The sequence below is a fragment of the Trachinotus anak genome, unplaced genomic scaffold (genome assembly GCF_046630095.1).
Source record: "Trachinotus anak isolate AG129_WGS33_773 ecotype Australia unplaced genomic scaffold, CSIRO_AGI_Tana_v1 ptg000008l, whole genome shotgun sequence".
NCBI lineage: Eukaryota > Metazoa > Chordata > Actinopteri > Carangiformes > Carangidae > Trachinotus > Trachinotus anak.
In genome coordinates, this window is record NW_027273859.1 from 26,622,356 (window position 1) to 26,646,798 (window position 24,443).

General features: G+C 40.2%; 1 protein-coding gene and 1 long non-coding RNA gene across 7 annotated transcripts in view; one reads left to right on the top strand and one right to left on the bottom strand.

Moving 5' to 3' along the window:
• LOC139624626 (uncharacterized) overlaps positions 1 to 24,443 on the bottom strand; it is a 98,963-nt gene that overhangs the window by 59,595 nt on the left and 14,925 nt on the right. For all 5 annotated transcript variants that reach the window (XR_011691698.1, XR_011691699.1, XR_011691700.1 and 2 more), the window contains exon 4: positions 6,592 to 6,687. This is a non-coding gene — a long non-coding RNA (uncharacterized lncRNA). The remainder of the gene's footprint in view (positions 1 to 6,591; positions 6,688 to 24,443) is intronic.
• On the top strand, positions 56 to 24,443 carry npffr2a (neuropeptide FF receptor 2a). 2 transcript variants are annotated; one of them, XM_071483898.1, is made up of 5 exons: positions 56 to 404; positions 546 to 622; positions 6,471 to 6,805; positions 13,295 to 13,394; positions 17,062 to 24,443. In XM_071483898.1, exons 2-5 carry the CDS (start codon positions 567 to 569, stop codon positions 17,912 to 17,914), a joined length of 1,344 nt encoding a protein of 447 aa, XP_071339999.1. In that variant the 5' UTR covers positions 56 to 404; positions 546 to 566; the 3' UTR covers positions 17,915 to 24,443. The 2 variants fall into 2 exon arrangements, with proteins under 2 accessions (XP_071339999.1, XP_071340000.1); XM_071483899.1 differs by lacking the exon at positions 546 to 622.

The following is a 24,443-nucleotide window of genomic DNA, read 5'->3' on the forward strand; positions in this document are numbered from 1 at the left end:
CACGTCAGATTTTTTAAAAGCCGTAGTCTTGACATTTCAGAGAGGCAGCTGGAAGAGATCAGAGGGGATATCACTCAACCATTAGCCTGTTCATCTAGCTCTCATCCCACCCCCTTCGCTCCCGACGTCACGCATCAAATACGGACGGATCCGGCTGGAAATCCTCCACTTGCGCTCTGAGCGGCTGGCTGAGCGCGTCCTGCGCCGCATGAAGCGCGTCCTTCACATGAAACCGGACTGATACTGTTCACAGTGTCACATACTTCACTTTTTATCTTTCCCCCATGCGGGTCTGTGTATTTTGCTCTGTCTTTGATGCCTTATTCAGAGGAAAGTGGACCATTTTACTTTTCTTTTCCTCACAGCACACAGCGCGTCATCAGCTTGATCTGAAATAAACCAAGGTAAGACAAGTTACTTCACTGGCGTTATTTACTGCCGGACCCTACGTGCTGACTATGAGGTGCCAGGTACACCGGGTGCGGCTCAGGGGAATATTCATCTGTGAAATCGTTGTTGAAAAAAGTGATTTTCTCTTTTGATAGAGTTGCTGAAGTTGGATTTGGATGCAGTTAAAGCTCGTTGGTGCTTGTAACAGGCGGTCAAGCCGCAGAGCTTTCAGGTCAGTGGCAGTATTCCGGTGCGCGCCTGTCATCCTCTCCATCCTGCCAGTTTCCTCCGCTTTGCTGAGCCGGTCTCCGTTTGGACACAGGAACTTCTTTGTCCAGGAGCAGTCAGTCATGCGTGTTTTTTTCACCAGACAGCTCCTCAAGTCTGCGTCCGCTTCAAATTTGCGCACTTTGACGCACAAAGTTGCCAGCAGGAGAGATGAGTCAAGAATAAAAAAGGGCTGACAGCAGTTCGTTCTCCTTCAGCGCATGTGAGGTGCAGCGCTGCGCACCGTGTGTGTGTGTGTGTGTGTGTGTGTGTGTGTGTGTGTGTGTGTGTGCGCATGTTTCCTTCAGTCTTTGCCTCGTCTGGGTCCAACCGGAGAGGCTGCAACCAAATTAATTGGTGTTTGCGTGTGTTCCCCTTAGCGCAGCAGAGGGGAAGTCAGGGGCGTAGCTACAGTGCATGTTAGTCAGCGGGGCTGGGGGTCGAACCTGGCTGAGGGGGGTCTGGGGGCACAATGAACAGGAGTGTGTTTAAAAAACAAAAAATACTGAAACACTCATCCTCTGGCTTTCAGTCAAACATAGGAATGGGATTTTGTTGTAAATGTCGCGCACTGAGCCACTGAACACCCGCTGATCATGTCCATCATCTCATCCCGGCTGTTAAGCTGAAATGTTTCTCGCTAAGGATAAGCATGCTCAGTGTGGCAGCTACATGTGCTTTAATTACACTGGTTATTTTCTCACATGCAGCAACATGCAACATCAAACCTGATCACACTGCAACGTCAGAAAAAAATAAGAGGTGGGGGTTTACACATGCAAATCATGGGATTCCAGAAGGAGGCCCCTCAGGCTTGCAGTGGCGAAGTTGGTCATATGACTGATAATTAAAAGGCTATGATAATTGATTAATGAGGTTAAACTGACAAGGTTAAAATTCTTTCTATGGACCAATGAACTGTTTGCATTTTGAGATGGCTTGGTATCCTATTGTATTGGTGGCTTGCTAGTATACCCTGGAATATTTTTTACATACCTCTGTAATTTGACATATAGTAAATATTTGATTCATTAAGTAAGACTGAAGCACATCTTAACCCAGATAATATCTGGACCAATGCAGTTGTGAATCAATATGTAATTTTCCAGGCATTATGATGCCAGGATTATGTGGCCTCCAACATATTGAGCTTACATTGCTCTTCCACCTCTTACGCCACATGTATTGAATCATACTCTGATAAAAAAAAAAGAAAGATAGAAAATAAGGCATCATCTGCAATAATTGAATCTGGACAACCAATCGTACTATTATGAGGCAGCAGGAGTAAAAGTGCCTAAGTTCCAGTGCTTTAATTTTGAGCATGAAAAATTGATGCATGGAGAATTAATATATGTCTCCCAAGAAATTTCAATCCTCTCGGGTCTCCCACTCCACATTTAGATCTCTACTGGACATGAATGAATTCTGTTAAAACCCAAGAAAGGCTGTAGGTACCTGTACTTTCAGGGGTTGGCACATTTTACCAAATAAAAAAAGAGACTGACAAGGGAGCAATCACTGTAGTGGGCGATTCCTACTCCCACAATGTCAAACTACTGTAATGAAAAAAGTCACCAGCTGTGGGTGAGAGAGGAACTTCCATCATCTCGGCAGTTGACTGTGGAAGCAATTCACTGAATCTAGTGAATAAAAATGGACTAAGAGAAAAAAAGTATTTCATGTCTTCACCACTTATGACTTATACAATCATTGCACCGATTTTGACATTATCCATGACATTATGCATTATAATACATTACTATGCATCCATATGCACATTAATATAGGTATAGTGCAGTGTATTCCCTCAGAAGGATCATCAACACAACATCACCAGTCTGGTCCTGTACACTGTATCTCTCTGAAACCGTCAGTTTGCTAATAATCATAAAACACAGCACAAGCATCTGTCGACACACTGACTGCAAAAGATTTGACTTTCAAAACAACATACAACCAAATGCTTTTATATTTTAAAATAAAATTCCTTCTTTAAACCTGTGTATGGACAGATGGAATATTAACTTAGAAACTAGAAAGGTGTCGTCTGAAACTGTGTCACTCCAGGTTCCATGCCAAATCCGACATATCTGATGTAGGAAAACAATGAAGGGAAATGGGTGATCTAGGGTTGAATTCCAGTCATCACATCCTAAAACTAGACTCCACCTCACAGTTGTGGGCCTCCACCAACCAGCTTACAACCAAGTCTGTATCTAGAGTCATAACAGCTTTTATGTAGTACGGGCTTTAAAAGAATTCAATAAAAGGCATCACGTGTATTCTGTCATAATTAGCATATGAAGTCTTGAGTTACGGCCAAAAACCTGATCACAGTGACCTTGATTTTAACAAAAATGGGATGGCTGTGAGGTCACAGTGACCTCTGACCACCAAAATCTAATCAGTTCATCTTCAAGTTTAAGTGAAGGTTTGGGTCAAATTTGAAGAAGTTCTCTCAAAATGTCCCTGAGGTATCGCCTTCATGAGAAAGGGACGAAACCTCAGAAAGAAACGCTCCTGGCCACAGCTGTTACTGGCACGGAGGCATAAATATCTGACCTAGGGGAACACTGTGGCCCTACCACATCCTTGGGGGATGCATAAATCATATTGCAGGTTAGAATTGGTCTTCAGTTTTCTGTCTGAGATGACTTATGCATGATCCTTTTCTTCTTATGGCAAAATTTCCCCGTGCCTGCAGGAAACTGGCAAAGTCTCTAAATAAAATTGCTGTCAGAACATTATTCTACTTTTGTGCAGAAGTCAAAAATAATTTTTCAAGTCTGTGGTGACAATTTCACAAAAGAGGCCATCTAAGGCCATCTACGAATGAACAGTCACATTAGATTTTATATTATGTCAACTGCAGTTTAAAAGAGACACTGGCTGAAATCTCAGAAAGAATCATTTTATCCATAATTCAGTCTAAGTTCACCTCTATCCTTCCAGTTTCGATTATTAGATATTCTCAACTTCCCTCAGAGACCATCAGAACACATCTATGTATTGATAAATAAGTCATTAAAACTGCAGAGTTAGGTGAACATTAAAGAGCATCTTCCTCAGCTCCTTCAATTAGCCACCACTGGCCTCTGTTTGCCCATTCATGTATTATTCAAATGTATTTTTTTCATTCAGCTCATTCACATGGAGAAAGCATCAGTGAGCCTGTAGAGCGATTTTACCATCTGTGAGGTTTATCACTGTCAACGACGTGGAGCAAAAATGACTCTTACTCTGAGGCATTTCCATTGGCATCAGTTATAAAGGAGAGATTGTTAAATGATCAGGAATGAAATATTTTACAGTGAAAATCTCAGCAAATCTCCGAATGCCAGCTTGAATGCAAATGATTCAGTTTTTTCACCTAAATTTTGCCGGTGTTCACAACCATAGATACATACAGACATAACGAGCAGGATTCATAATCCCAACAGCTACACCTACCTGATGCAAATCTCTACTTTACAATTTCACAGGTAGATACTCTCACAGCTGTTTCGCTGCTGTTGACTTGGAGAAGAATCCACTTTAAAAACACTTGCACATCTCAGAAACAGCTGTCAGGGCCAGAGATGGAATTAGCATTTCTGGGCCCATTTGTCCACAACTGTTTGCTTATTTCTCTGGATGTGTCAGTTGCTGGTGGAGCTTCAATGGAGTCTGACAACAGATGATTTTTACAGCGAATGCAGACAATACTGTGAAAGATAAATTACCACGTAAACAGCAAACAGCATTACCAGATTCCTGCAAAAGATGAAATGTTGACTATTTAAATATTAGTCACATTAATGAGAGGAATTTTAGACATAACTACAGGTTGTAATGGAAGCTTTGACTGCTTGAAAGTGTATATTAAAAACACTCCAGGGATAAACAGAAACCTAATTAAAACAAGCTTTGACAAAACTTTGTGGCAAGAAGATTTGTCATCAGTCATTTAATAGGTTCTGATCTATAGCATGAAAACAGGAACATGAATATTTATAAAAGGAAATAGCTTTAGAAAATATTCTAGGAGGATCAATTGTTAAACTTGGGGCTGCAAAAGATCAATGTGTGTATTTATTTCCTGAGGAATCAATTAATCAACATGTCAAAAATAGTCAGAAATTACTAGAGCCCAAGGTGACAACCTGAAATTGCTTTTTTGGCCTAAACAACAGACCAAAATAAAATCCTATCTGAGATCTGTGGCTGATTTCAGCATTGCTCTCTCTTGCTAGCCGTTTTCTCTCAAGGGGAAAAAAACAAGCTCACTCTGCTATTGTTACTGCCCTCCCTTCAACTGCAGGTACGCAGCCAGGAAAGTTCCTGCTCTGAGGGGTGTTCAAGGTCATTTGGGGAAATATGGAAAATCACTAACTTAAGCTATATGTAAGGGCGGCTGAGTGGAAGTGGGCATAATAGCAGCACTTCATTGTGAGATGCAGCTAAAAGTCTGTAACGCACAGAACATCACAGACTGATGCTGCTGCTCGACTCTATGTGCTCTTCTTCCTATCACATTAATTAAGCTTGTGTCATATTGCCGGAGATCTTATGAGACCACTTAGTTGTTGGCATTAAGCTGTCAGTGTTTTCTCATACATAAAGTAGCTTACTTTTATAGTGAAAATCAAGGAGCAGATGATTGTTATAACCAATCTTTTTTTACTTTTTTAAAAAAATTTCTCATGCACATTAGCATCTAATTGACTTTTGCATATTTATTACCTCAATATAAAGTAATGAAACAACTTCACTATATACTGATCTAAAGATAAAATAAACTGAACTGTGGCCCTCTGCTGATCCAAGCCTGGTTTGAATGGTCATGGTGAAAGCCTCATGTAACACACCTGCTGCTGAGAGAGAGCAGGCATGATAATTATGTCCCATAATGCGAGCAGAGCAGGAACCCTAGGGCTAAATAACTCACTGAGTCATAGCGGCGAGGATATCACATGGTGCACAGGTGTGCACAGCAAGCACATGCACACACCATTGACTGTAAATAAATATGAATATAGACTCTTTGACATCACCCATAGGTTTCCGAAGAGAGGTTTTGAAGCTCAGAGTGGGCTGCTCCACCGTCGGAATCTTGGCAGTGCCTGACTCCGCCTAACTCCCGGCTAATCCAAAAATGGACAAAGAGTTGGGGCTTGTGTGGAGCTCAGGCTACGGTGCGTGCCAGTTTAATAACTCTGGCAAGCCTATGCACCCATTAGCATCGTTAGCACAGCTGGGCATCTGGGCATTTTGCTTGATGGCTAACCCAAGGCTAATGGTGAGAGCGGGCACCGATACCTGCTAACTAGCGCTAACATATAAATACTAGAATTTCAGTCACCTCAAATTAAACATGCAGCCATATTATACCTCCCCACCCCCCACCCCATACAGTTGTCTAACAGCCTAAGCAGGGCACGCTTTATATTTTCTAGTGAAAATAGTGACCCCTGCTTACTGACCGCTGACAGCAAGAAGAAGAGCTCCTTTGTTGTATTTGACTGAACAACATGAAACAGCAAATAAAAATAAAAATAAAATAAAAACAGGAATAGGACAAAGGATGTGGAATACAGTGCATACATATAATGCACAAAACAAGCAACCAGTTAAGTTTTCTGGTGCAGTATGTGGGGCTGTGGTAGGAACAGTCGGCGTGGTCACAGAATGACCCTGTTTTTTCATGTTTCGTTTTCTTCCTCCTTTCTTTAAGGATTGAAATGCCTTAATTACTTTCCCTTTTTTGAAACTGCACTCGAAACCAAGCTGATTCACCTGATGACATAATTTGCTCATCTTTCATTTTTCAGGTTTAAAATGAACGAAGGACTTGAGACCAACTTGACTCAACCCTACGACAACTGGACATTTTACAACTCCTCTGTGGAGTCCATCATACCTAGAAACAACATCACCTATGTTGGATTTTACCTGCATCAGCCGTCCACGGCAGCCATCTTCATCGTGTCCTACCTGCTCATCTTCCTCGTGTGCATGGTGGGGAATGGAGTGGTGTGCTTCATTGTGCTGAGGAGCAAAAACATGCGGACAGTGACCAACTTGTTTATTCTGAACCTTGCTGTGAGTGACCTCCTGGTTGGGATTTTCTGCATGCCCACAACACTTCTTGACAACATAATTACAGGTGAGCATGCCGTTAATTAGAAGCTTTCATTGTGTTGTTTAATTGTGGCTGTGACTTGTGTCAAAACTGGGAATTCTTTGCCAAGGTGGAAGCGTTGCCATAAGGATAATGGCAGTCAGTTGATTAGTTCAACACTTTGGTCTGGACTGAAATATCTCAACAACTACTGGATGAACTGCCATGGCATTTGTTAAAGATAAATATGTGACTTAATCCCAACAACTATTCAATGGACTGCCATGAAATTTGGTACAAACATTGAAGGTCTCTAGAGGATAAACACCAATCAATTTGGTGATCTTCTGACTTGTCATCAAGCCCCATCAACAGGTTGAATTTTCCAACACTTGAGGAAAACATGATAAAGACACCTCAAAAAACATGACCTAATACCTGTCAACCTCAGTTGCATTTTGTGTTTAATGCTAACAAACTGCTAACAAGACACAAGGTGTTACCTGTAAACATCTCTAATTAACAGATTTCCTGTTGCAAACAGTAAATGACGACCTGGAACCAGAACTCTCCCTTGATTCTCTTGAGACAAACACAAACAGAATATCTTGCCTTACCTAACTTTATTACTCTACAAACCTTTTGACATTTTGGGAAATACACAAATTTGCTCTCTTATCAATGCCACTCTCAATTTGTATGGAAACTGTGTCTGTGTATTTATCCTGCAGACTTGAGGGTTTTATCAAACTTCCCACCTAACTGTCTGCAACACACGTCCCCAAATGTCAAACTATTATTTGAATTAATTAATTGTAACATTGCTAATTGGTATCTCCTGAACATGTACACATTCATCTTGAAGCACAGCTCCACATTAGAACAGCTGGGGTTGATGTGTTGTTGGAAATGTGACAGCAGCTGAAGGCTGAGCCAATTTTTTGACATTGTAGAGATGAGTCTGAAATGTCTGAAATGGCCACTAATTATTATTTTTTTAATTATCTTTTTAGATGTTGGATTTCTTTCTTTTTCCTGATTGTGTCCATCAAATGAGGTTGTATGTCTGTTATACATGTATGTGCTTGGTGTCACTGTTTGGGTTATCTTGGGAGAATTCTGGGTGGGGTGGGGGTTATTTCACATGTTAATTTTGTGATTTATAAATTAAAAAGCTCCAATAAGCAGAAGTGTGAATTCAGATCTTCCTGTGGTGCCAACCTCAGGCCTCTTTACATTTTTCCCTCACTACTGATAAAGAGCTATGTGATGAAGTTTTTTCATCCATTTTCCCTCCAATCAATAATGTTGTTGTTTTGTGTTTAATGAAGCATTACAGCCTCACAGGGCTGTTAGCCTTGATCATCCTTTGATTAACCTTGATTCCTAATCCCTAACAACTGATATTATTACATTCACTCCTGGACTGCCCCCGTTCTTCAGAGTGGACTCGCATTGATATTGACCACTTAAGGTGTTAAGTGGAGGCCATCCCCTGCAAAATGAACCTTGTGAAGATCATGGCTGTTTTCTTAACAGCCTGTGTTGGTCAAAAACAAAGACGGCCCAGCGACAGCCTTCCCTGCATGCATAAATAAGACCAGGGCTTTTTACATATTGTGCTGATTTAACTTGACAGTTGGCTCTAGATGACACAGATCTCACATGAGTGATTCTCAAGGCGAGTGATAAGGTTCAGATTCCTCATGCACGCTCTCTATAGTAGCTGCAGTGCTTCTTCCTGTGTTAAACAAAAACTATGAAAACCAGACATGATAATTCAGGATGATCTATGTTTCCTCTCAACTGACTAACATCAAGGCCATCAATTTTTCAATAGATGAATGAAAGTTTATTCCACCTATTCTCAGGCTTTCTGAAATGACTGATTTGGATCTGGTATCTTAAAAACACAAAGTTAAGCGTAAACATTTTAATCTAACAACAAAAGATTTTGCTCTTATTGCTGTGGATCAAATAAATTGCTTTGCCTACCTTCAGAGATCACTTTAATATTTTATGGTATTATTATGGTTAAATAGGTGATTACACACCAATTATTCACCTATTGCCTCCTCAGTAGAGCAGATATTAAGCATCGAGTGTGTGTGTCAAATCATGGCAAAACCAACACACCAACTATAGCAGGAAATACCAAAGAGGTGGTTTTGAGTTCTTTGGCAGATGTTTAAATGTCACTGTGATAGCATTACAATGACAACTGAGTGCTCATGTAATGATGCAGTAATAACTACAGTACAAAGTACTCATTGGTCGGACCTCCAGCATGTTGTTGGGGCCTCATGGCTGGTGTGATCCCATTGCTTCATGGTCTATGGTTATTGTCTAAATCAGGCAGAGGTCAGACCCTGACATGAGTTTGGGGAAATCCAGCTGGCAGAGTGCTTGATGATTAAATCCCTGGTGCAATGACATAACTCAGAATTAAATCCTCAAATATTATGGACAGCTTGGAGCTGCCAGAAGTAAACGAGAATGAAAGAAACCACCCACAGAAAGGAAACAGAAATCAGAGAGGCACTGATCTGGAGAGGAGTCTACAACTTTGTCTAAGGCACTGAAGGCTTCATCCAGAATAAATTTAAAATCATATCATTTAGTGTTGCTCTAACGTGATATTTTAATACCGGTGCCATTCTGACTGTGATAATATTTGCTGTGTTTTATTTCTTCTTCAGAATTTGACAAAACAGATTGACACCAGTGGAAAGCCTTGAATTGAAAAGTTTGTGCTTTCATGTTGCAGAATATTGAGGTTGTACTGACAAGAAAATGTTCATATGCAAATTTACAATAGGGACAATATTTCTGCCCACTTTCCTATTCTACACTTCTCCTCTTGCAAAAAATATTACTGAGCTATCAAAAAAGAAGAAAGGAAACGTCATGAAAATACAATTTCAGGAGCACTCAAACAGGCATCAGGTGGAAAAAAAACAAGCACTTCTAGTGTAACACTGACCACGCTTTTAGGTGCTTGTTGGATAAGGACGTGCTTCCAATTTTTAATGATGGGTAGCTCATGTTTGAAGCACTTATTTTAAGTTGCTCTGGACAAAACAAATGAAAAATGAATGTGATGTCATATAATGTAATGCACAGCATGACAAGAATAGCACACAGCAGACCAGAAACAAGGAAACTGTCCCTCCCCACACGCGTTACTTTATAAGGGTGTTTGACCGTAGCCATGCACAATGACGTATATGTTGAGGGCTATAAGGCAGTTTTCACATTCATATGTTTAAGAGGGAAAGTTTCTCGGTGTTCACCTTAAATCTCATTTTGTGGTGAGTACGTACGAGATGGTTTTCGGGACAGGAAGCTAGTCACTGTCCATTATGCAACTTATAGTATTTTCATGTTAAAATGTATCTTGATGAGATCTTTAAAGAAATATTAAAAGCTTGTTTACAGGGGTTTATTGTGCTGTAATTTGTTTTGTCATTTTGTAAACCCAAGTCTGTTATGTGGTCTAGTGAGAGTCAGAGGCTACAAGAAGGGGAGGGAGAATACTATTGTGATTCCAGTTGACTGGCATTTATCGGATTTGGAAATACTCCAGTTTTTCTCACGGCTAACCATCTGACCACAGTGAGAAACGAGGGAAGAAAGACCTCCCTGCAGGCTAGAGATGGAGAAGCAAAGGATCATAGATAAAAAAAAAACTTCAATGCTCTTTGATTGCAAAGGGAGATCCTGCTAGAAGCACAACATTCAGAGCAGCACTTGTCAAATCTGAGCAAAGTGGGAGAAACAGAGAAAGTGATGCATGGGGAGAGAAAAGAGGTCAAGTCAAGTCAGACAGAAGTTCACAAAAAGGCATATGAAAGACTTCGAGAGCAGGAGGCACAAGACTTGGTGTCACAGAGATGGAAATTGAAAATACTCAGCTGTAACATTAAGCACTGTATCAATCACAAACTGGGCCATGGCCGGGCACATCACCCTCTGTCAACATCCCTATGGCTCTGTGATGACAAACTCATGCTGTGCAGTGTTCTTCAGTGGTGTGGTGTGAGCCAATGACATTGACTGGGTCACGCATCACACCAACAGGACAGTGATGCCGAGCGGTCAGCTGAATACAGTCAGAGGGACCAGTGTTTATTCATAGTAAGACATCAGTGCCTTGAAAAAAGTTTGAAATATCCTCCTGGCATGTTTATCAGAGATTTGATGTGTGTCTCCAATGTCACCCAAAAACAGTTGTCAACATCTTTTCAACATCGATCAAACTGCCACTCATAATAATGCTGCTTCTAATTGATTAATCTATTGACTATTTAACATGTTAGTTGATTCATCTAAACAATTACTTTTTTACTATTCCATCTAAGTTAATTTTATTTTGACAAACTGTATGTCATTGTGTAATACAGCACAAATCAAACTGCATGTTTAAAATTGCCTTTTCTGGCAGTCCATCATCCACAACAGCACCTGTGCATTTTCTCTGGCTATTGCTGCTGTGCTACACCCTTTAAAATGTGCAGTGGACAGACCACCTTTTTGTTTTGTGATAATTTGAACTACTTCCAAACTTTGCAAGGCTTGGGTCTTTGGAAACTATTACACCTACCCAAGTTGGACCCATTTTGTAAAACTGTAGCGTTGACTGGGGAAGACCAACGACTGGAGCCAAAAATGACTCATGTCAGGATGCAGCAGCTACGTAGTGGTAATAAAGAAAAACATTATAATGAATTTAAGTATTTTAGGCTCACAATTATGCTTTGATTTAAAATATTGAATTTTCCAGCATTGAAATTAAATGCAGATGAATCAATCAACCAGATATTTACTGAACAGCAAAAAAAACAAAAATTGCCCAATAGTGAAATAATACAAACACAAAATGTACCCCTGACAATTATTGGCACCCTTCCATTTGATGCAGAATGTTTGGCAGCAATGAGCCTCTAAACGCTTCTTGCAGTTATGTGTTGCAGCTCTTGCAGTTTGAAACGGTTCATCTTTTCATTTTCAGCCATTCTTTTGTGCTGCTGGATGTCAGCTTTGTGTTGTTTTCCTGCTGAATGTCCCAAGACCTTTGCCTCAAACCTAATTTTTTGATGCTGAGAAACACATTTTGCTCTGAAGTGCCTATTCTTCTGATTTCTACATTCCTTTGATACATCCAGTGCCTCCAGCTCCAGAGGCAGCAAAGCAGACCCACAGAACGATAGACCTTCAGCCTTTTCCTTATGGGCTTCATTTTATCACCTATATGATGTGCTGCATTGCCAAAGGGCTTGGCTTTGTTTTCATCTGTTAAGACATTAACCCAGGAAGACTTTGGCTTATCTACGAAAGTTTTTGCAAACATTAGTCTTGCCATTTTGTGCCCTGCTTTCATTAGTGATGTTATCTTTGGGTTTTCGTCCATGGAGCCCTACTTGGTTTAGTATGAGGTGAGGTACAGGCTGAAACCATCACTCTGGTACTCCAGGTTGCTGAAGTCAGCCTGAAGCTCTTTTTTTTTTTTTTTTTTTTTTTAACACAAGCCACATCAACTTTCACAGACACAGCGCCACGTCCTTGAACGTTATGTCACGTGAACACTGAAAATTAAGCACAGAATTTGGTTTTATTTTGTTTCAGGAACAAATTTCACTTCATCAAAAGGATGCCAATAATTGTGTTATTCTGCAAGTTTTTTTTCTTTTATTCAGTAACCTTGGACATTTTACTTGAGTGGTTCATTTGCATTTAATTCTGAAGATCTGAATTATATTCTTGAAATTCAGTGGTAGTGGTACTAATTTTCACCAGGACTGTATCTGGAGGTACATGTTTTCATGTTTTTTTTAACAAGGGGCTCAAACCTTTAGGGTACCTGTGCACATATTTTCTCAAGTTATACGACATGTGTACTGCCACTAACAGGGAAAAAAAAAACATACACCCAATACCTTATTACAGTATAACGTCCATAAAACTAAACCACAAGCAGAAATGAGTTCTAAGCAAACATCCTTCCTTACTGTGTTGCTTCAGTTGGCCAAACCACCAGAACGCTCTATTACGGCCACATTATGGTAAAATGTGGATCATTTTGGTGCTCATAAAACTTCACAACCAAGAGCAAAAATGCAAAGAGGAACTTCTTCCATCCCTTTTACCTCTCATCCAGTTGTTGGATGAGAGGTAAGCATCTCTGACATGAACTTCAGAAAGTGTATACAATCAGGCACCAGTAAAGGTTACAGAAGCCGGTGGTTACACTGATGGCAGCCTGAAGTCTGATTATTTTAGTCACCCATCATAAGACACCTACGCTCTCAGCAGCTCTGCTACAGCAACCCTGATCAAGTACTGCAAGAGAAGGGATTGTTCCCTTTTAAGAAACACAGATATGACATTACGGCAAATCCCTTGAGATGCCTCAGTGCACTGATTTATTTGTGAGCGTGACTCTTTTTGACACAGTCTGAATTCATGCATGTACTCTACTGTCTGAAGTTAATGTCTCAATGGTAAATCAGCTGAATGCATCTTTCCTGCCGACAGGATGGCCTTTTGGAAGCCTGGTCTGCAAAATGAGTGGCATGGTTCAAGGGATCTCTGTGTCAGCATCTGTCTTCACTCTGGTCGCTATTGCTGTTGACAGGTACAGTGGCTGTATTTTACCATTACTGCTTCACAAAATACCATAATACATTTCCTTTTCTAAGCATCTTTCATATATGAACTGCACCTTGTTTTATGTGCAAAAGAAAACACATAAGACTAGGAAGCACCCAGACAGCACAAATCTATTCATTTATGTGATAAAATACTAGAAAATCTAAGGGTTAAAAGGTTCACTTACAGCCTTTTTTGAGAGTTTTCATCCATATCTCACAGCCTTCTTCAGCGAATGGAAGATACATGGATGCCATAAAGAATTCTTTTAACAAGCTTAAATTTTCGAGTAATATGTTCATATTAACTGACCCACATAGCCTAATCCTAAAATATGTAAGTTTTCTGTGACCATATATTAGCTTATGCATAGACCCTCAGTTGGCAGTTTATTAAGTTGCTAAATTTAATGCAGTCTAAACAAACAAAAAAAAAAAAAAAAACAGTCTGCATTAAATCATCCTTCATGTTATGATGTTCAGTTATTATTGAAAAGGTGTTGATTCTACTGTGTGATTGTTTGAGAGGATGTCATTTAGATGTAGATTTCTTGCAAAGAAAGACATGAGCTGAGCAGGATTGCACAGCTTTATCGTTTTTAATTGGTACTTGTTTACTTTGGAAGAAATGACAACAGGCATCCTGCTTAACTACTTTCCAAACCACTGGAGGAGGCCTCAGAGTCTCACAGTGGGGAAATAGTTTGCTGCCAACACGGGAGACCAGCAAACAAACACACACAGCGGAGTTAGAGGACATTAGAGGGAGGGAAGGGGGTGGGGGCTCTGTCAGTTCTGTAAGTTTTACAGCTCTCCAAGGTCTCCAAGCTGTAAAAATGACAGAGCTGATGTTTTGACATCGCCTGGTCCTCAGACACTACACGTGCAGTGACGTCACCGCTTGAAAAAAGAATCCCTGGAGGGCGTCTGCGCCTCTGGAAAGGACAGATGGGAGTTTGAAATGCTTTGACATCCTAGAGTCAGAGTCACCTTACATACAGCATCTATGAGCCTCATGATTAGAATCTGTTTTGAAAGGGTAAAGAGATAAAGAGCTCTCCTGTGTCCCCTTTGGCCAGTGTATTCATACACAGATCACTTTGCAGTCTGATTTCTGCATCTGTCCCTATGTCACCCTACAGCTGCCACACCGTAGTAGTATTATAAATCATAATACTACAGTATGGTGGTATCACAGAGACTCTATACCTGATTTCTCTTTTTTTTTTTTAAATCAACATCCTCATTTGCGTCTGGAAGCATCTGGACGCCTCTGTTGTCAAACTAACACCCCAAGATTCTTTCCTGGTGAGACCTCGAGTCGATGCACATCTCCTCTGTTGTCTAAGCTGCAATGATCCATTTGTCCCCTGCCATGTTTCTGCTACTGTTACTATCCAAAACACCTTGTGTGTATCCTCGAAGAAACATGCTGAATGCAACTCCTTCCTCATAAATCATTTACAAAGCAGATTTTAAATTCTGCAATATTTACAGCCATGTGTACTTGATAGTGGTCTTCTTCAATGGCTTTGCAGGCTGCATATCAGCTGTACAACAGTGGAATAGTGTGAAACAATAGGTAAGAATGTGTATGTCAGAGGTCGGCAAGTAAGTTTGGGTTCAACCTTTTTTTTCTAATCCATTACAGGGTGGACCAGAACATAATCAAATGCTAATTTAAGAAAATTGATTGATTAAAAATGAAACTGAAATTTGATTTGTTACTGTTAACATGTGGCCCATAGTCACATATTATACATTTGACTGATTTACTGAACTGATTTACTGTTATTTTTCATATGTCTATTTCAGAGGTCTGTCAAGCAACAACTGTCAGAACCTATTTCAGACTAAAAGCTCACAATAATGTAAAATGAAGCATTGCTTCCAAAAAACCCCAAACTTTCACTTGCCTTCATGTCATTGGCAAAATCACCTCGAGGAAGGAAATCTGTGGGTAACTGTTGCTTCCATTATCTATTTTGGCACCAGACGCTGTGCACTGACTACGCTGCAGCCGCTTCCTGATGTGACTGTGTGGGTCTGTCATTCACTCTCAGCATGGATAACAGTATAATAAGCATCTCCAGGTCAGGGTAGATTCTCTGTTTGGACATCAGAGATGAATGTGAGACTGTCAGACACAGTCAGATTTAAAAAAAAAAAAAAAAGATTAAAATAAAATAAATCTCGCAGGCCACATATTATTACTGCAGGTCACTAGTTGCTGCCAACTGGTGTATGTGCATGGGGGGCCTATTAAATATGGACATTAAAATGTTTCTTACTTATTTATTCACCACTAATGACAAGATTTTGAATGCAGGACTTTGACCTGTACTGGAGTGTTTTTCCACTTGTAAAGGACCTGAATACGTCCTTCACTGCTGCTACATCTCCCTGGATCAGTTCACAAGATAATGTCATTGTTTGAAGATGTTTCTGATTGAGCTGGAAGGTTAATAAGTTCAGTCCCACAAAACGATGACTGTTAAAGGGTACATACGTCCATCTTCTTGAATGGGTCATATTGTGCGGAAATGTACAGACAATATAATAGATGAATGAATAATGTCTGAAAGTGATGACCAAATCAGGGATGCACAGAGTTCAGTGTCATGCAGGAGGCTCCCATAACAGCAAGTCATTTTCACACTCCAGCAGCCTTAAGTATGAACGTTTGGACTGAATGACGCACACTTCTGATGAAGCTTTTTTTGTGTCGCAGGGAAATTTGTGTTGAATTTGTGTGCATATGAACGTGCAAGTGTCGACTCCATTATTTGGTAAAGCTTACAGTAGGACATCTGACGCAATGGCTGGTGAGAAAGGACCCTGAAGAATTAGGGTAGGACGCTTCAGCTGTGTGTCTGGGGGGGTGGGGTGGTTAATTACAGCTCTCTTGTTTAGGTATTGATCTGCAGTACAAACTGCACTATAGAGCAGGGAAAAAATGAAACTGAGCACAAACCGTGACGTCAGTGTTCTGAACATTAGTCTACCACACAGTGAGTCAGAATAATCTGATTTTAAAGCCAAATGTTGATGTTGATTTGTTTTCACTTTATTATTCTGAGCTATTTCAGAAATACTGACCTGCACATCCACTTTCAGCATGTGCATCCTTAATATCTATGACTGTTCTGGGAACAGCCCCTCCATGTGATTAGAGCCTGGGTTTGTCTCATTAAAAGTGACATTAACTCTGATTACCTCCATCAATGAGGTGATGTTTTCACCCATGTCTGTCTATTTGTAAGAAAAAGGTACTGAACCGATTCGCACCAAACTTGGTGGAGGGATGGGAAACAAATCCATTAAAGTTTGGTTGAGATCTGGTTAAATTGGGCGGATTCATGAAAGGTTTTTCTAATCACTTTCCTTAACATTGTGAGACTTTTTCAACACTTTTTCAACTCTTTTGTCAATTTCTCAGGAAATAAAATACGGACGATTTGGTGCAGCTCACAAACTTGTATATGATTGTTTGGCCTTGATGGAGGTATGCGCCATTCTAGTTGTTCTAGTTGTGCTATTTGAAGTAAATGTTTGTTACCGTCACTCAATTTCCAGTGGAAAAGCCATTTTCAAAATCAGGTTAAATGTTTATATACATCTCCCTTATACAGTCTTTGTTTAATCCTTTTACAGATTCAGATGTATCGTCTACCCCTTCAAGCAAAAGCTGACCATATCCACAGCCACCTTGATAATAGTCATTATCTGGGTTCTGGCTATATCCATCATGTGTCCCTCTGGAGTGATGCTACAAGTGACCAAGGAGCAAACCATTCGGGTGTTACTGGGCTATGACAACAAAACCAGTCCGTTCTATTGGTGCAGAGAGAACTGGCCAAACCAGGAGATGAGGAAGATCTATACCACTGTCCTGTTTGCAAATATCTACCTTGCCCCTCTCTCTCTCATTGTGGTCATGTACGCCCGGATTGGCATAACGCTTTTCAAAACAGCAGTCCCAACAGGAGGAAAGCCGGGCCACGACAACCGGCACACTGTGTCAAAGAAAAAGCAACGGGTGATTAAAATGCTTCTGATAGTTGCTTTGCTTTTCATCCTTTCCTGGCTGCCTCTGTGGACCCTCATGATGTTGAGCGACTATGCCAGCCTGACTGAGCAACAGTACAGAATCATCAACATTTACATTTACCCCTTTGCCCACTGGCTAGCCTTCTTCAACAGCAGCGTCAACCCCATCATCTACGGTTTCTTCAACGAGAATTTCCGCAGTGGATTTCAAGCTGTGTTCAAGTTCAGCCTGTGCGCGGCGAACGGACAGCGGAGGAAACCTTACTCACACAGGCTGCAGGGAAACTCTGTGCTCCCAGCCAACAACATACAAACCTCTCTGGAGCCTATTTCTCTCAACAGCCTGGATAAGAGCACTTCTCGGCGTCTCAACCATGTCACTCAACAGGACTTGGTCATGGAGGACCTGGAGAAGGCATCTTGCAGTAGCGGGGGTGTGACTGCAGTGTCAATTTAAGGAGACGCACAGAAATATTCTTCAAGGTGATAAGCAAAGGTGTTCACGTTCCCGAGAAAATTGCCCCCACCATTCAGTGCAAGTAAACTGCAAGGCTCACCTGAATAGGTTTTAGAAGATAATGTTTATATGTAATCTGTCCAAGGCTATTTTAACACAACAGACAACAGGCAAAACAAACAAACAAATTGCAGAAAATAATGTGTAATGCTGTAATTTATCCTGTTGACTGTCCTGCACCACTTCAAAACATTAATCGCAGCAGTGTTTGCTCCTGAAATACATGTGCAAACCGAACATTTAAATTACCCGTCTGAAAACGCTCAATTTGGTCGTTAATCTTTATTTATCACCTTTAAGGCACATGATGTTGCACATATTGTGCCGTGTTCAAAATGGAAGCAGGTTGTGCTGTAGTTATCTACAGAGAGAAAAGAAAACTTAAAGCTCTTGTTGTCCAGTGCATAATAAATCAATTAGGACTGGCTGATATCGCATTGATAAAACTGTATGTAAAAATGTATAAAGATGTATCAGACGTATGTACTGTGATGTTTGCAGAGCAGATTTCAAAAGTAAAGTAACTACTCAGTTTATTATTATTATTATTAAATGTGATAGTGGCCAGAACCACAGCTGTGTTTAGATTTAAACAAAACTTTACAGAGGGACGATGAACTGAAGCATCTGATCCAGCCAGTAAAAGCAGTAGCCCACCTACCTCTGAATGCAATCTGAGCCTCATCGTTACACTGAATTTAGCTTTCACTTCACTTAGCCTGACATTGAGTTTCAAATAGAAGTGTCCTGCGTTTGTGTGTGTGTCACAGCTGTGCCACCAACATCTGTGAGTCAACTGCAACAACCTGAACAGATTTGTTGGTCTTATCCACATTTGTGACCGTTCATGTGGCCATTCTTCTGTCCCTGTTTTTTGAGCTACGGTGCAGGAAGGTGACACCCCCACACTAAATCCTGGACACAGCTCAAGATTGGCTCAACTGGGTCTCCAACCAGGGAAAACAGCCTGAGATTTATTTAAATAGCTGAGAGAATAATGAAAAATGTGGACAGTAATACAGAAGGTTTGAAACCAGACTTAAGTAATCCAGCATATATGATTTCAAACCAGTGGCTGACAATGTAAATGTAGTATAAATGCTGCTGATAGAAGCTGCTATATGTCTTGACATTGGTCTACTTTGCTTACACTAATGAACAATTAATGTTAATGATTATTAATTAATGCTATGATTAAGGTAATGATTTGTTGGTTTGAAAATGTTTCAACATTTAATTATAGCCCAGGGGATAGTTTGTCCCAGTTATGACACTTTACCTTTGCCAATAAAATTACAGTTTTATTTAATGATAGGACATGTATACATTAATTAGGAAACCAGACAAGACTTGCACACAAATGGAAAAGCAGGTGACACACATTAACAGTATTCATTAGTTTTTGTTTGTTTTTTTATGTTGTTTTTTGTTTTTTAACGACAGTTTTGTGCCGACAAGATGAGACAGCTATGATTATGATTGTATGTGAACCATCTATTTACAAATTAAATTTTTCTACAGGCTTTTATTCTGAAATCTGCACTGTAAACATGTACATGAAAGTGTAATGATGCTGGATTCAACATCATTTATTCATGAATATCTCATGAGCCTGTACTGAATGTGCCATGTAAATCTCAGATTAATGTTCAGCTGTTATTTTGTTTTTATCTCTCTATGAACAGTCTTGCGCAGTTATCTTGTACAGTAACTGGGTAAAACAGAGGGTCTGCACTGGCCCCCGGACATAAAACGTCTGCTGTAAATATGCATTACTGAGTCTAGATTTCAAGTGATAATGTGAATCTGTTTTTCCCTGTGAAATACTGTAGCTGTTAGGTCAATTCTTGCAGGGTAGTGTACTAAACAGCTTTTGGTTCAAAGGTGTTTACATACTAAAAGTCTCTACTGTTAGTAGTTTATGTTGAATTTTTCAAAGGGGCCAAAATTTGTATAAAAAGATCTAAAAACTACGAAAAAAAAAGAAAAAACAGCAGCCAATGTCTTACACATTCATAAAGTAGCAGCTATATGTGACTGTGTGTGTCTCTGGCAGCCATGTTGGAGGTCCTCACCTTTTACTACCTGCACCTGTACAATGGCAGGGTACCAGTGATCCCGTCCTGATTATAAGAACATTTATATTCAGGTTCTGATAGATCTCCTCTGGGGAAAACTCTCTGCTGCATTAGGTTTTACATCAACACATTGCATGAACAGCAGTTAACAGACTATTAAACAGCATAAATTCAAGGAAACAGAACATCAAATGTGCACCACAAGGCTGCGTCAGACTATACTGTCAATTTCAGCGTTGTGCTGTTGAGTTCTGGAAATGAAGTTGCAATAACTTGCTGTAAGTGTTTCTGCAGCTGTTTGACTCGCTGAGAGTAGTTCTGCACCGCCACTAAAGATTTGACACTTGTCACAAGCAGATGCTTTTGTTTTTAGCAAGGTGTCTGCAAAGATTCTCAATCATCCAGGTCAGTGGATATCTACATGTAGCACGTCAAAAGCAAATCTACTTTTTATTTGGTTCATTTATCCAAAATGGCTACATCTCTTCTGGTGGGGAGCCCCAGGAATTTTAACCTTGCTGACATGAAATACTGCCATATGAGAGTCACGAGTCACACAAATTAGATTATGAGTTATTAGAAACAAGTCTCAATACTTCCGCTGTCTCTACAGGGACCTCCAAGATGGCACCAGACATACAGACGGGAGACAAATTAAAGGAAAACAAAGTGTCTTAGTAAGGTGATGGGTCACCATGTTCTGCCAAAACAGCTTCAGTGCACCTTGACATTGATTCTACAAGCCTCTGGAGGGACGAACACCGTTCTTCCAAAAGATATTCCCTCAGTTGATGATGCTGCTCGAGAGCACAGTCCAAAGCATCGCTTTAAAAATGTCCCACAGGTGTTTAATTAGGTTGAGATCTGAAGGCCACAGCATATGATTCACATAATTTTCATACTCAAACCTTTCAGTGACCCTGCATCATCTATGGAAGAGATTACTGTCATCCTGATTCCTCCCTTAGTTTTCAGGTTTCTCCTTTAATTTGTCACATGTCTGTAGCTGCTAAGAGTTTTCTCACACCCTCTGTACTGACCTCACACTCTTCTTTGTGCAGTGTTACTGCATCCAGCACGAGATCTGCCCCCCCCCCCCCCCCCCGGGTATGGCTGTGTGATGTGTTAACATATTCAGCAGTGAGGCCCCTTTGCAACTCTCATTTGACCTGTTTTTGTGGGGTCAGTCCACATGTCCTTTGTGAATACTGCTACCCACTTGGGCTGAGTGCTGCTGTCTCTTCTATACATTCTGACAGAATTTAACATCCTGTGATTTTCTGGTTGGCTGACCATCTGGAGACCTTGTTCATATATCCAGTTATAATTGGATGTAAGGCTACAGAACATACTTGTGCATCTGTGAGTATTATGTAGGCTGCAAAGCATGATGGGCTTTGGGTCATAGTTGGGATTTGATGGCATTTAACTGAATCAATAATGAAGTCTTTTGAATCCACTGAATATTGTACAGTTTAGCTTTTGGAAATTCTAAGTTAAAGCTGAAGTGCAGGACTTCTACATATCAATGAACGTCTTTTATGTTCAAGCCGTCAGCAAACAAGTTAACTCACTGTTGATTAAGCACATCAGAGGCAGGTCAATCTTTTTACCTGCAGTTTTAAACTTCCTGTCTGTGATGACTTTCTGACGGTGCACAGAGGTAGTGATGCATTTAATGTCAACCAGCAAGTTTGCCACAGCTGAAGAGGGTGTTTTATTGTCTAAATGTACATTGTAAACAGGTCTGGAGGGTCAATTAAGCAGCATTATTTCTCTGACTTTTATTACATGCCCCCCTTGCAACACAGTACAACATGCTGAAGGTTCCTAGGTAAAAAACATGGGTAGGAACCTTCAGCATCTTGTACTGTGCGCGATGAGGGGCACAATAAAAGTCCTACAGAAATTGAATGGACAGATTGACCAAAGGTTTGAGCATAGTGATGGAGTATGGCAGTATGGCCTAAAAACCCTAGGAGGCATCCTAGAACAGTTGCTGACACTCCAGATAAAAAAATAAAGGGGAAGGATTACAGTCCAAAAAATAAAGTGATTGTGGGTGAGGACAGACTCAAATTACCACTAGTGTGGTGATGGGACTGAGGGCAGATGTGGATGGCTATGAAGCTATTACATTTACTCCATCTAAATAATGAAGTACTGTCTTGGAACTGTGGAAATTTCTCTGTATCCATCAGTGTTTGTGTAATTACTGTCACTGCCAGTAGGGAGAGACAAAAGTTCCGCACTGCACGTTTAAGCTTAAAAAATCTGGACATTTTCCGAACTCAAAACCTGGCTCCAAAGGGGGGACCAGCGGTCAGAAATCCAACCTCATTTTAAAGTCTAATTTAGGAATGAGCCACATCTTAAGTTTGTTGCTCTTTAACACTTACAGCTCTGGCTACACATCATGTCAAAAATGGTGGACGTCAATGCCAACACAGTACCAGAGTTTTGGTACTGTGTTGCTATAGACTACAGACTTTTTCCTCATTTTAATGACATATGCCAAACTGCTTAATGCAGCCTTTTAAGAAAAGAACTTTACCTACATAGAAATATAATCATAAATTACCTTATTTAAATCAGGCAGAAAACTCATCAGATCATAAAAAAGAGCAAGATCAAGCATTTGATGCCAACTTTTGATATTCAACACTTTTTGGTACTTTTTGACACATTAGTCAATAGTCACACAGTATTGAGGTTCCAGCTATATTTGCAACGTCAGCTCAGATTTCAGTGTTTCCTACTATTCAGTAAAAACAACATTTGAATGCACCTGAGGCAGCCATTTGAAATGATTTAATTCTAACATTGTGACATACATCATTATAACAGAGACATTTGGTACAAACAAGATGTTAAGTGTGACACTCCAGCATTGAATGTAATGAATTTGTACTTTTTGGTGCCTGTGGTGAAAAAAAATCCTTTCTGCTTCAATTTTATTTTTTGAAAAAGGTATGAATGAAATACTGTGAATTTCTACCTTTGTATAGTCTGCATGTGAATAGCTTGTGTACTAGCATGTGTGGTTTTTGTGTTGGCACCTAAATGTTCTTAAATGATGTTTAATAACAATTTTAAAGATTTATTTGTTGGGACACAAATTCTGATGGTTTTTATAGAGAGTATTGAAGTAAATGGTGTCCTATTTAATTGTGAAGGGCTATTCATCACATGATCTATTACCTCTGTGATTGTCTACACAAATTAGATTTATAGGGAAGGTTCTGACTATTAACAAAGGCTTGTTTAGGTTTGCTATATAAAAAGAGGATTGAGAATTTAATTACTAGAAGATTTAAAATGATGAAACTTCTGTGCCTCTGGGAAAAAGCTAATTCCCATAATCAAATAAAAAACAGAATGCGTAATGCAAGGTTGGCCTCATGAAAATATTTATGTACATGGACTACAGCATTATATTCGCCTGACAGAGGCATGCACAATGAATATAAAATCAAGTACTGACTTATGTTAATGTTACACACACAGCTATCTAACTGCTTGACACAATATTTTTGGGTTTATTGGAGATTAGACCAAAAGCAGCCCCTGCGTTGAAACAGTGGAGCTGCGTTGGCGGTGCAAGTGGGGGGGTAACACAGGAATGCTTTTAAAGGCCACAACGCCACACTGCACAGCACTTTGTAATACTCCAGGACAGGATTCAACAACGTTACCATTATGGTGCAACTGTTAACTTGTTTGCCACCATGGCCGCCAGGTAAACAGCAGAAATACAGCTTTCATGTTGCAGAGCGATCTACACGTAATGTGCATTTGCATATATTTGATTGGCCAACGCGACACCTTGCCGAATGACGCTGTGTTGCAGCTGAAGTTGAGCCTGGTTCAGTTTTTTTTTGCAGACTGACCCAGTGTTGTTTTGCTGAAGCTGTCTGCACTGGCACCCGGACTGCGTCGCCGTGGTTGCCAACGTAAAACAAACATCATAACTTAGCTTACAACTACCATAAAAAAAAAGAGCATTGGGGGTTAAACACTGCGACTTTGGAATGAAATGTAGACAGGCCATTATACAAGTGATGCACGCTGAGGTGTTCTGATATATATGACAATAACAGACAAGAAACCCAGACCTACTTCACCATCCTGCAGAGCAGAGGGATTTCCTCTATTATTATTATTATGTATCAGAGCAGATCAGGGCAGATTATCACTCTCCTACCGTGACCAGTGACCAAAGAAAAAAGTAGGCAATTTTTTTAATTGACTTTTTTTTTTTTTTTTTAAAGTGTGTTTGTAGTTGGTTTAATGTTGGTCTCACCAGTTAATTAGTGACGTAGCGTGACCAAGGTTTGGATGGGCATCTATACCTTGTTCACTGATTTAGACCAGTGGCTAAATTTAACCGG

Coding starts and splice junctions, on each gene's coding strand:
- npffr2a (XM_071483898.1), top strand. CDS start 567: ATGCAGTTAAAGCTCGTTGGTGCTTGTAACAGGCGGTCAAGCCGCAGA. Junction 623..6,470: donor TCAAGCCGCAGAGCTTTCAG/GTCAGTGGCAGT, acceptor TTCATTTTTCAG/GTTTAAAATGAACGAAGGAC. Junction 6,806..13,294: donor TCTTGACAACATAATTACAG/GTGAGCATGCCG, acceptor TCCTGCCGACAG/GATGGCCTTTTGGAAGCCTG.